A 13,594-nucleotide genomic window follows, 5' to 3' on the forward strand; every position below is an offset into this window, starting at 1 on the left:
TCAGGTGACATATAAAACTCCATTTTCAAAAATGTACTCTTATGATCAATGATAGTTTTTAGGTCCAGGGTCACAAATTACTTTTATTAGAGTCACATTCCCTTTTTGCATCCTCCTGCTCACCGTACTCCGCCGAGGCGCAGAACTACACGTCGAGCTCCCATTGGCTGAGCTCGTCTCCGGGTTCAGACGGGCCAATGAGCGCGGGCCACGGTACGACAGCGTTGAGATGTTTCGCTTCTGGTTGGAGACCGGCTGGTTGAGGTGGAGAGTTCACGCGGCGCACACAGATCTGCTCAGTCTGAACATCTGAACCAGACATTGAATAAGCACAAAGAACAACCATGCGAACGCTCCTGGGTGAGTTATAATGTCAAAAATACGCGAATTCAGCTGTAGAGACGCGTTTTAGTGACTCAAATCCGGTAGCAAACAGACTGTAAGATGTAAGTTAACGTTCACAACCTAACTTTAGCTTGTAGTCTGGTGGATATAGGTTTATATGATTGGGAAATGGGATAAATGCTCTATAAACCCCCTGAATAGTGATTTAGTAAGCTTTTGTTTACATTAACTTGTATGCATATTTGTAAATCTAACACTGTAGTGTAGTTGGTTCAGTGTGTTTATGGTAGGTTGGCCTTGTTCAGTACAGCATATTTATCTCATGTTGCACTATTCCTATATACAGTATTGACTGTTTGGAGAGTGGATAATAATTCTGCAGTCTGTTATATGTGAGTCTAGTAAAGTTAATAGAAAGTCCTGTTTGTTTTGAACCATATGCAATGTTTCACGCTGTTCTTGTTCAAAACAGGGCAGTGTTTTTTTTTTGTTTGTTTTTTTTTTCTCCATATATAGCTTCTTGAATCACCTTCTTTATCTTCTCAGGTGTGTTGGCGTGTTCTCTGACTGTACTCTCTGCTTACGGTCTCTACACCTCCAGTGATGATGTGGTTGAACTCAACCCATCCAACTTCAACAGAGAAGTTATGCAGAGTGACAGTCTCTGGCTGGTCGAGTTTTATGCTCCCTGGTAAGTTGGAAGAGTGAATCTGGGTTTTTAGAAGTCACTATTAGTTAGATGTGTAGTTAGACATTACCATCTGAAATCCTAATGGTATTAAATTGAAATAATTGTAATTTTATCACTATCATAATCACTGAGCAGTTCCATGCAAATATCAATCTTGCCATGAAAAAATGATTTCACCAAAGTATGGAAACCTTTTCTACATTTTAAATTTTTTTTGCAAGCAATTATTTTAAAGTACTTTCGAAATACTCACAAAAAGTCTCTGTCAGTGTTTTTAAACTATTATGTTTGATTTACTAAAGTCACACAAGTGGCAATTTCACATCTGTCACATCCATAACAGAGATTTTTTCCTCATAAATGCAAAAATATACAATAGAATCAATCATGTTTGTTCTATAGAGAGCCCACTCTTATCCTTTTGATTAGCATTGTTTCTTTTAGATTGTGTAGTTTATTTGACAGAATTTCTACAAAGCATGTTGTAGACTGCAAACTCGAATACTTTATTTGGTCACGTCCATAACTCATAAATGTTTATTTCCCTCATTTAAAGTACAAAATGTGTTTACAGTTTGATATTTTTCTGGTCCCTTAACTCTGTGGTCAGTTGTTCTGGAAAATATGAACGCGTTTCAATATGTTTACATAGACTTTCTCTTTGAATTCATGTTTTGAGTTTTTACTGCAAATGTCACATCCATAACGCTGGAATTGCTTGAATGTATTTTCTTAAAGGATGTATATATATATATATATAGTTGACCCTGCTGTCACTGGCACATTATTTGCATCATGATTTGCATCTCATTAGTCATATTTTCCCAATGTTGCATCATTAGTTCATCTCTGTAGCTGTATGTTTTGTAGTGGTGTTTAAATGATTATGTGGCATGTCTGACATATTATTTTCTTTTTTTAAAAGGTGTGGTCACTGCAAGAGCTTGGCTCCTGAATGGAAGAAAGCAGCCACAGCTTTAAAGGTAAATTCTGAGTTAATGACAACGTTATAAAAAGTTAGTTTGGCTTTGCTTTTGCATTCTTTCTGGATATACAGTATGTTGTCAGTCACTAATATCATTTTTGCTTTTGGTTCAGGGCATTGTGAAGGTGGGCGCAGTGGATGCAGATCAACACAACTCTCTGGGAGGCCAGTATGGAGTCCGAGGCTTCCCGACTATCAAGATCTTTGGAGGCAACAAACACAAGCCAGAGGATTACCAAGGTGGAATACTGTATTTTTAAAAAACCTAATGGTCTGCGAACAAAGAATATGTTTTGATGACTATTTGAAAGTCTTTTGCTACTTTTTAAGTAGTGTTTGTTTTCTCTCTTTGTCCCAGGTGGCCGTACAAATCAAGCCATTGTAGACGCAGCTTTGAATGCTCTTCGTTCTCTGGTTAAAGACAGACTTGGTGGAAAGACAGGAGGCTCAGACTACAGCAGACAGGTATTGAAGCTCAGCATGATGGAAAAAAAAAAGTCTGAAAATATTAAATTAATACAATTTCATTTTTATGCGGTTATTAGTAAATGATACATTAAAATATTAACATACAGTCTTATATTATTTAAATACAACTTTAAAAGAAATGCAACTTATTATTAGATTTTAAGTAAGCATTGCATTAACGCTCAGTAGATTAAAAAAAAAAGTTTTTTTTTTTTTTTAAATTCAATTGGCGGTAAAACAAAAAAAGGGTTAAAATACTTAATAATAAAAATAAAAAACCAGCAAGAGACACTGTTAGTGAACATCCTGATGCTGCTTACACTGCAAACAATGCCTTTTATAGGAGTATCAATCTGCTGTGCACTTACCTATTGCAAAATAAACATGCAAGCAGGGGCAGACTTAGTGATTTGGGGGCCCTAGGCAATTCCAGGTATGGGGTCCTAGCATTAAAACACAAAACACTCTCTTTCTCTATAGATATTTCTATAGATATAGATAGTTTTGACAGCCTTAATGGGCTCTATGCACAGCTAGAGTTTTATAGTCAATGATAAGTTTCCAGTGAAAGCTTAATGTGACTATTTTCAATTTCACAAGGTTGTTTTTACAGCATTGATGTTGTAATGTAATTAAAATACATTGTTTAATAGACTTAAGCATTCATTTAGTTGTTCAAGAGTAAAACGAGATGAAAGACCATTGTAACCACTAGCACCGTCAGTAGCAACAGGCTAGCGCAGAAACTCATTGAACATTGAAAATACTGGGGTAAAATAAACGTATCATATTTTAAAGACATGGCATCAAGAAATGGAGTTTAATGAAGCGCTTCTAGATCGTATATCTATCAGGCAGTGAAGATCACTGATATTTATGGCAATCAACCATAAAACCATATGGAAATCACAACTTAAACGTGACAGTTTCGTAATGGAAAGAAGGAAGCCCTGGGGCTGCCTGGCTGAAAATAAAAGTCCATGTGCATATAGCCCATTGTTATGCTTTCTGCCATTGGTTTACTTTTGGATTATGTTGTGATCAGAGCGGAGGTGGAGCGGGCAATAAGAAGGATGTGGTGGAGCTGACGGATGATAACTTTGACCGAACAGTGCTGGAGAGTGATGATGTCTGGCTGGTCGAGTTCTTCGCCCCCTGGTGTGGACACTGCAAAAAGTATGCGCAATCTCAATGTCTCTTACACATCATGAGATCTGTCTGTCATTGCCCTGAAACACTATCTGACATGCTGTGCCATGCATTATTGACACGCTGAATCCATGTTCAATTATTAATATGCATTCAAAGACGCAGTGAAATTCCTCTGCCGGCTGGGCTTTCCCATGTTGACTCTCTTTACCGCTTTCAGTCTTGAGCCAGAATGGACAGCAGCTGCCACAGAAGTCAAAGAGCAGACGAAGGGGAAAGTGAAACTGGCTGCTGTGGATGCCACTGTTCATCAGGGCTTGGCAAGCCGCTTTGGGGTAGGTCTGAAATCACACTTATTTTATGTCTTTTCATATAAATGATAGATGTTTCTAATTTCATTTCACATCTCTGTGATAGCCCGCCTGCATTTTGAATGAAGAGCACATTTATTAGATCTGTTCATCATTTTAATGTTTGAATCATTTCTGTTCGGTGTGTCTGAACTCATCGTCTGCTGTGTTTATTGGTAGATTCGAGGATTCCCAACTATCAAAGTCTTTCGTAAAGGAGAGGAGCCCGAGGACTATCAGGGTGGACGAACCCGATCTGACATTGTTGCTCGTGCATTGGAGCTGTACTCTGATAACATCCCTGCTCCTGAGCTGCAAGAGGTGACCTTTCTCTACTTTGTGGTTTTTTTATTACATTATTTTTATTGAGAACATTTTACATTCAAAAATATATAAAATTGTACAATATTCAACATCAAATAATAAAAAAAATAAAAATAATAAAATCTTCGTAAATAAAAAAAAAAACCACATGGTTTACATTGTTCCAGATTCTCTACTCTTTGATTAATCACCCAGTCCTACTTTAAAAGCAAAGTAATCGTAAACGACATTCAGAACCTATAATCGACCAAATTTTTCAGGATCCTTTTTTCCAATTATTTTCCCTACTGCATGTGGAGTCACGTGACCCTGCTCTGTTAAAGGCTGAGCTGGATTTATATTTTTATATTTTGTATTTTATGTTTATATACATCTGATCTCTGGTCAAGTAGGACGATAGACCAATTCATTCTTGAGCCTTACTTTGCACTACATTGACGATGAATGATCGTGCTCAACTGAGCCTGGTTTCTCACAAGGTTTTTTTTCCTTCACTTTCGCCAATTGGTGAAGTTTTTTTTTTTTTTTTTTTTTTTTTCTCGCCGCTGTCGCCACCGGCTTGCATAATTCGGCACTTGTAGAGCTGCGCATCGACGGATTACTCTTTACTGTTTAGACTCTCAGCAGTGAATATTAAAACACACTGAACTGAGCTAAACAGAACTGAACTCAAACTGAAAACTGGACTGACACTGTTTCAGTTCACTATAATCTTCTATGTGAAGCTGCTTTGACACAATCTATGTTGTAAAAGCGCTATCCAAATAAAGATGAATTGAGTTGAATGATTGGAATTTGCGGTTAAATGCCTTGATGGCATTGTTTTTTTGTTGCATTAAAATTGTGATTTGCATAAAGTTATTATTTTCTACTTTTAATATGAAAAAAACACTGATAATAATAATTTATTTTGTTTCCAAAAGTGCAAGTTATTTTCGCTGTTTTATAAGAAAAGTTGGTTTTAGGCAAAGTGTTTTTTTTTTATTTATTTATTTTTTATTTCAGTTGTTCAACGTTGATGTTCAATTAAAATAATGCAAATAATCAGTGCATTTATCCTTCGATTATTTTAAAATCAAGTAATGCACCCTTCAATCAGAAATCTCTCACTGGTAATGTGTGACCATATTTTTACTGAACAAAACCTGTCAGTGAACTATGAGAACAAATAAATCATTAAAATAATCGTTCATTAATCGTAAAAGTTAAAATGTTCAAGTAATCAAGATTTAGATTTTAGGCCAAATCGCCCAGGTGTCATGAAGTGAAAATAATGTATTTTAGATATCAGTTTTGTTTCTATAAGCTAGTGTGCTCCAAAACAGTGACCAGATTTGCGTTTAGAAGATACAAAACTGATAGAAACATGCAAGTCGCTTAAATGGATCAACAGTTTTATGGCTTTATTCACGTCACCTCATGCTTTAGTTTCTCATCAAACCGTGACCAATCAAATGCTCTCTAGTATCTGACATGCCCCGCCCCCTTCAAGACGCTTCACATTTGATGCACTTGAGCTTAACCACTCTCACTGGCAGAGTGGTGATAAAGCAAAATGCTATTGGCTGTTTTATAAAAAGGGGAGGAGCTGTGTTCTACCCTCTTTTCGTGTTTGAGATTGTCAAACATCGAATAAAAATAAATACACATTTCAAAGCACTTCAGAAGACCTTTTAATTAGAGGATGGTCTAACTATTGTACATTATTTTCATTTGTGCTATCACAGAAAATGCTTTGTAGTTGGTTTAACAATTCTAGCTAGATTGATTCATATTAATGTTCCTTTTTCTTTATTTTGATGCATATATTTTTGTTTAGGTCTTGAATGAAGGGGTTTTGAAGAAGACTTGTGAGGATTATCAGCTGTGTATCATAGCTGTGCTGCCACACATTCTAGATACAGGTACGATATGGTGGAAACTTTAACACTAGATCTTTCTAATCATGTTTTAAAGCATTAATGTATGGGTGTAGTATATGATAATGGATATTTAATTGTGCTGCTTAGTTTCTGTGTTCTGTCATTTTACTTTTGGGAAATAATTTGCACTTAGTATTTAGCAACTGTCAAATTTAGCAATTTAAAAGTAGTTTTTAGTATTCTGTATTAGGGATGCACGATTATAGATTTTGGTTGTACGATTATAGTCTGAGGAATAATCAAGGTTTTCACGATTACCATGCATTCATTGATTTCAAAACACTACTTGTTTAGAAAGTCCAATGCAATGCCTTATATTTGAAAGTGTTGTTTATTGCTGCACAGTAACCAAATAATACAGCACAAAATACAAATAAAAAAAACAAACAATAGTCCATTTCTCTTGGACTCTTTGGCATTTAAACACAAGTAATAATTTTACACAAATAAATGACAGAACAATGAATAATTAAAAATAAGAATTAAAACAATAGTGTTTGTCTGATGTAAATCTAAGCATCATATTAGCTAAGTATCTCCCTTTTAAAGAGAGCAAATGTAGTCCCCCTTGCAGCGTTCGCCTTTATTGAAAATAGCGAGCTTGCGCATGCTAAAGACGCAACATGTGAACGGCCCTTAGTTGATAGCCTCAGCCGTAGTTAATTCAGTGTGTGTGCGTATTAGTCTCGGTGTACAAGCTCAGCTTTAAACTAGCACACAGTTGGCGTATCTTTTAGTTGCAGCAGTTTTGTTCCATGTAGAAGTGCGGTGTTAAGAAGCCTTTACCATTAATTAATCATGATGAATTAAGTCATGGTTAATCGTGAAATCGGTTAATTGTTGCATCCCTATTCTGTGTATACTCTTCGTCTTTTCATGTTTGATTTGTAATATTGTAAACATTTTTATTTAGCTCCAATTTATTTTAGTGTTCGTTTGTTTACTTTGTTCAGTTGATTTTGTTGTGTGTATTATGGATTTTATTGAATAGATATAGATTGTGTGTGTGTGTGTGTTCCTTCCTTCCTTCCCCAAGGCCCATTTATTTAATACAGTATGTCAGAGTAACTCCTGTGAGGTTTACAGCCTTGGCTAGTTTTAGAAGTTTTAGTACTTCAGCTTGTTTCAGTTAGTTTCCAAGGCAACAATTGGTGCATAATCTAATAATAATTTATTTTTATTTCCGCTGTATTTAGCAATTAAAGGAACAATTCACCGAAAATGAATATTGTCATTATTTACTCACCCGTTACTTCAAACCTTTGTTTTTTTTCTTTCTTCTTCTGTTAAAAACAAAGAAGACATATTGGAAACAAAAGCTGGTAACCTGTAACCATTGACTTACAAAGCATGTTTTTCCTACTATGAATGTCAGTGTTTACAAGTTTCACATGGTTCATACGGTCATGAAAAACCTGGAAAAGTCATGGAATTTTGACATGGCATTTTCCAGGCCTGGAAAAGTCATGGAAAACTGATATCTGTATATTTGAATATAGGTCATTTACTTCTATTCTGTCCTTGGCCAATCATATACTCTCACATTATTAGTGTGGTGTAAGAATTATCTAAATCAATTTTACATAGATATAAATGGAAGCAAAATGTATTTGTGTGTGTTACGATATGCTGTAATAAATTTGAACATGCATTGTTGTTTTACCACGCACATGTAGACATTGCTCATGAAAATTCACTTGAAAGTTCTGGAACAGTCATGTCATTTTAGTAGTAAAAATGTGCATGAACCCTGTTTTCAGCTTTCATTAAAATAGCATACTTCTGCTTAACAGAATAAAGAATCTTCTAAAGGTGTGCAACCACTTGAGGGAGACTAAATGAGTACATATTTAATTGTGTGTGAACTATCCATTTAACAGTTCAGTTGAGGACGATTCGGCATCATCAGCCTGTTTTCTCTGTTCTCACAGGTGCATCTGGAAGAAACTCTTACCTGGAGGTGATGAAGACAATGGCAGAGAAATACAAGAAGAAGATGTGGGGGTCAGTGTTTTCAGCATCATTCATTAAGTACAAGTTAAGATCAGCCTGTCCATAAATAACAGTACATGTCACTGCTTGTGTGCCAGAAAGAAGACTTTAGGGAATAAAGAGCAGGAATCAATCACACACCTCTCTCTCTCTCTCTCTCTCTCTCTCTCTCTCTCTCTCTCTCTCTCTCTTTCTGTCTCGCTCTCTTTAAGGGCCTTAGTGTGAGATTATTGATGATGAATTATTTTTTTCTAATTTAAAGTCATTGTGTTTTTCCACCATGTTCTGCAGTTAGTAATTGTGTATAACTGAGGTTTATTGTATAAGTGTTAAATCTCTGTCTCTCTCTGTCTTCAGTTGGTTGTGGACTGAAGCAGGGGCGCAGATGGAGCTGGAAGCCTCTCTGGGGATTGGTGGATTTGGCTATCCTGCCATGGCAGCCATTAACTCTCGTAAAATGAAGTTCGCTCTGCTCAAAGGCTCATTCAGTGAAACGGGCATCCATGAATTCCTCAGGTAACAGAAGGCTGGCGTTTATGTTACGGTGAAACAAGTTACGTCACAGATGCTGTAAATTGAAGGTGTTGTTTAGAACGGCCCTCCTGACTGTCAGTCTGTTTTATGTTGTGAAACTATTAATGTCTTTATTTATGCAGGGAACTTTCTGTTGGCCGTGGCTCCACTGCTACGGTTGGAGGCGGAGCTTTGCCAAAGATCAACAGCGTTGAGGCTTGGGATGGAAAAGATGGAGAGGTGAGTGTTTAGAGCCTCAAGAAATGCAATCCTTTTTTTACTTTAATGTTTTCATTTGTCTGAATTATATCATTTCCCCTGGCTAAGTGGTTCAGCTAAACCTTTAACTTCTAATGTCGCTAGTTAACACACCCAATGCATTTTTTTCAACATCACATATTTTCTAAAACATCAACTTCTACCAAATGGTAGATAGTTGATGCCAGAATTATTTTTTTTAACACAATACTAAACATAATAGTTTTAATAACTCATTTCTAATAACTGATTTATTTTATATTTGCCATGATGACATTAAATAATATTTGACTAGATATTTTTCAAGACACTTCTATACAGCTTAAAGTGGCAATTAATAGGTTAACTAGGCAGGTTAGGGTAATTAGGCAAGTTATTGTATAATGATGGTTTGTTCTGTAGACTATTGAAATATATAGCTTAAAGAGGCTAATAATTTTGACCTTTAAAATAAAAAAAAAAAAATTTAAAACTGCTTTTATTCTAGCTGAAATAAAACAAATATGAATTTCTGCAGAAGAAAAAATATTATCAGACATACTGTGAAAATTTCCTTGCTCTGTTTAACATCATTTGGGAAAGAAAACAAAATTCAAAGGGGGGTAATAATTCAGACTTCAACTGTATGTCGGTTTATGGTAAAAGTACTGGAATGAATACATAAGAAAAATCAGAAAATATGAAGTTTTTATTTAAAACCATTGAAAATAAAACATTATTAAATACTAAATCATCTTTATATTTTGAAGTGTGCCATAAAATATTTCAGATTCACATTTAACATGTTTTCTTTATTATTTTTTTTTACAATAAAACCAAAATTAAGTGTAGTACTGCAACAGGATTCTGTTTGTTAGTTTTTTTTAACCCCCAATGCTGTGTGTGTAAACCATTATTTAAAACGGTCATTCTTTAAATGACATTATCCAAATCAGTCAAAATCTGGTCAACCATTTGCTAGAGCAGGCAGATAAAGGACTAACATGTGATGAATAAAGGTATCAAATCTAATTGACTAATGAACTTAAATCATGAAACATTTCACTTGAACATTTGTAGAGTTTGTTAAATCTACACTGCTTTGCATTGCAGTTTTTAGCAACTCCTCTTACATTCTGTTTGATTTCTTTTAATTTAAACATAGAAGGAAAATTGTGATTGCTTAACATTTGTGTTTATTGATTGCTGAGTCTGCTGTTGAATCTAGTGCTGTCCATACAGTTATGAAATTGGGCACATAGAGGACAGTCTGTACATTTACCACAGTAAATTTGCAGTTTCTAATTCAAACTCTCAATTTTGACCAAATTTGCATTTATGTTTGTGAAATTCTCTTTAAAAGGCAAAATAACAATTCTAAGACTTGATTTTTCCATCATATCAGACACTGTATTTATGGAAATGTACGTTTTAGGTTCCTCTCAAAAGGAATGTTTGATGAATGTCGGCAAAGTCTACTATCGTCAAATTAGGGTGACACAAATTGATCAAAATCAAGTTGATTAGTTCTGGCGTAGCATCAACAGTTCTGGTGAAAAGCTCACCAATGCACATGACTCTGTATCTCCACACTGCTTTACCATCTTCAATATTTGGTGTGTGTTATGACAACAATAACCTGAGGTTGCCTGCTCTGTTTCCATCTAAGCTCAGCGCCATCTAATGGTCAGAAAGTACAATGTTTTTATTTGTTTAGTTTTTTTTTTTTTTACTAATTTAATAATTGGTTTAACCACAAAACTGGTCTCTTTACATAAAAATACTCAGTTTAGCAATATCATTTCAGCACGAACCATTCTAAATTGACAATGCTATATTTTATAAAAACATTAGCATGTCGTTCTGAAACTCAAGACACTAGCTATGTTTCCATCCACCTATTATTTTGTGAAATCTGGATATGCGCATAAAAAACGCCATGATGCGCATACATTTTGAAAATGCACATAAACATATGCACATAACTGAATAGGATAAACTTTTTATTCGATAGGAAAAGATGCGCATAAACTACGATGGAAACACTTTTACCAAACAAATTCCAGTATGCGCGTTAAAGGTCATGTGATTATAAAAATGTGTGTGAATGGACAAACCAGCAGGCCTTAACCATTTCAGTATTAGTGTTATTATATTATTAATTACCTCCTGAAGTGTCAAGAGCGTCTGTGCGCCGCGTCTCATGGCTTCAAACGCCACTACACATGTCAGCATGTCTTCTAAGGCGCAAATCATTTATTAAATAAACAAAAGATTCCGCAACAAATTCAGTTTTTACTGTTGATATTTGGCGCCAGTTAATTAGGAATTGACGATTTTGTTCTCTTTGACTGGTTGGATGGAAACTGAGCTTTATTCGCACGTCTTTTATACGATATTCCTGATTTGCGCATAAATTTAATTAGCATCTTTGGATGAAAACATAGCTACTGACTTGACGCATGACTTAAACTTTGAATTGACTAATCCAAATTCCCATTTAAAGCTTGGATTTATACGTTTTTTTTTTTCTTTTCCATTATCACTTTTTTTTATCCTCAATTCTTTCTTTGGTCTTTCATCAGTTGCCGATGGAGGATGACATTGACCTGAGTGATGTGGATCTGGATGATCTGGGAAAGGACGAGTTATGAGTCTGGTCTAAACTACTCTAGACCCAAACACTGCCCATGTCTTCTCTCCTGTGGATGAGGAGATGAATGGGACACGAGTTTCCTTAAGACTTCTGAAAAAATACAAATAAAGCAAACGGTTGTGCAGCTTTTAAAACAGAAAACCCCTGTTAGTTTAAACATGAGCCCCTTTCAGTGTGTTCAATCATGATCCCTCTAGTCCTTAACGTTCTGATTTAGTGACTGATCAGATCTTTCAATCGGCTTGATGAAGCAGAATCTCTTTTGCAGTAAGCAGATGTCTCTCTCTCACACACACACACACACACACACACACACACACAGGCTCTTTCTAATATCGGTTTCACTGACCAGATTAAATCTTTTATTAATGAGATCATCCAGTGGTTATTTATCAGTTTCTTTTTTTCCGTCATTTCCGCAGCTCCTTTCACTGGAGTTGCGAGAGGCCTAAAGTTGTTTCCAGTTTCACCTTTCCTCCCTCTGATGTGACTTTTTTTGGTTCTTTGTTTTTTTAAATTGTGTTACTGAAATGAATGTCAGCCAACTTGTATGCCAGTTTGCTCATTTCTTCAATGTGTTAGATTTGGGTGTAATGTGGGCGTCGTGTACATCTTTCTTACAGTTTGTTTTGAAAGACAAAATGTTTTGTTATGGAAATAAAACTAAAGTGAAAAGTGTCCAAGATTTTCTTCCAGTTATTCAGATGGACAGCGGTGGCCTATGAATCAGTGGTTTATTCAGAATTCATGCAGACAAATACACCGGTCAGTTGCAACATGTAGACTCGCGCTGATGCTTTGGCTTCACAAAAAAATATGGCTGGACATCCCAATACCAGCTGCAGTAGAGACACTTATCGTCAACCGCCATTCCTTACAGCACAATTAACACCATACAAAATTAGAAATGACTCCTAAATCTAATATATAGAGATATCCAGTACAAATATTAGTTTTGGCATTTCACTTCAACAGTCATTTTACATTAAAAAAACGGCAAGGGAGCACTGAAATCCCACGCATGCACAAGAGCATTAATCAAGTCAAAGAATGTTTCTGTTAACAGAAGGCTACAGCCGCTTATCCACACACATCTGTACATACATGATGTTGACACTGGACTGGTGAAAGGACAACTCGAAACTAAGCACCTGTCTGTCATTCTATCTGCTCTATATGTCCACATGCTCAAATATTCATGAGGAGCCTAACAGCCGAGCTTTACCTTCAGGGCAGACGTGATGGACAAAGATCTGACTTAGATCTGGTCTGCTTAGGTTAACTGTAATATCAAAATGAAAACAAAGCAGATATATAGCTGATGCGTGATCATATTGCACTTATAAAAAACAGTTCATGCTTATTAGAATCGGGATCATTTTTAGACCTCCTGAGAACAAAGCGCTAATGATCACTATAGCATATGGACACAATTTAAGTGCTAAATTGTGCTCAACATGGATAATAAACACTCAACAGTAGGTATTCATTACTTTAGACTTTTTTTGTTTCTGAACAAAAAAAAAAAAGTCTCAGGCTACGTTTTGTTTGATCAACTGGAGATTTTCTTTTTTTTATTACTGTTTTAAGAGTTCTTTGTCTTTGTTTGACTTTCAAGACTTTGTATCTGTCGTGGCAAAGCTGAATGTTCAACAGTCCTCATTTTAACGTTATTATGCTGATATAAAGATTAAGATAAATATTGCTTGCCAAAAACATATTTTTATGAATGTTGTAAACTGCTGCTGCTTAAAGGTGCAGTAGGTGATCTGCCTAAATGCTAACCGGTTAGCATAATATCTTTCAAATGCAATCCCTCCCCTGTTGTCCAAAGCCACGACCCCTGAAATCGCACTTTAAAGATGACCGAGAGCTACTAGTTCATGACATTCGCCAGTTAGAAAACACTATTAACCTTGTTCACAACCAAAGTGCACTCGCTTTTGCGATTGTTTTGGAACT

At 35.7% G+C, this 13,594-nt stretch overlaps 1 protein-coding gene across 1 annotated transcript; it reads left to right on the forward strand.

The window, feature by feature from the left end:
- The first annotated feature begins 252 nt into the window (after positions 1-252).
- pdia6 (protein disulfide isomerase family A, member 6) lies at positions 253-11,766 on the forward strand. The gene is made up of 13 exons (XM_056481261.1): positions 253-360; positions 892-1,036; positions 1,962-2,019; positions 2,135-2,261; positions 2,380-2,486; positions 3,535-3,665; positions 3,859-3,973; positions 4,169-4,309; positions 6,132-6,216; positions 8,166-8,238; positions 8,584-8,742; positions 8,883-8,979; positions 11,562-11,766. The coding sequence occupies exons 1-13, from the start codon at positions 345-347 to the stop codon at positions 11,628-11,630; spliced, it is 1,323 nt and encodes a 440-aa protein (XP_056337236.1). The 5' UTR covers positions 253-344; the 3' UTR covers positions 11,631-11,766.
- The last annotated feature ends 1,828 nt before the right edge of the window (positions 11,767-13,594 follow it).

Source organism: Danio aesculapii, chromosome 20 (genome assembly GCF_903798145.1).
Source record: "Danio aesculapii chromosome 20, fDanAes4.1, whole genome shotgun sequence".
Taxonomy (NCBI): Eukaryota; Metazoa; Chordata; class Actinopteri; order Cypriniformes; family Danionidae; genus Danio; species Danio aesculapii.

Excerpts from the sequence above, each read along its gene's own strand:
- pdia6 (XM_056481261.1), top strand. Across the intron at positions 6,217-8,165 it reads GCCACACATTCTAGATACAG|GTGCATCTGGAAGAAACTCT; the intron begins GTACGATATGGT and ends CTGTTCTCACAG. Across the intron at positions 8,743-8,882 it reads GGCATCCATGAATTCCTCAG|GGAACTTTCTGTTGGCCGTG; the intron begins GTAACAGAAGGC and ends TTATTTATGCAG.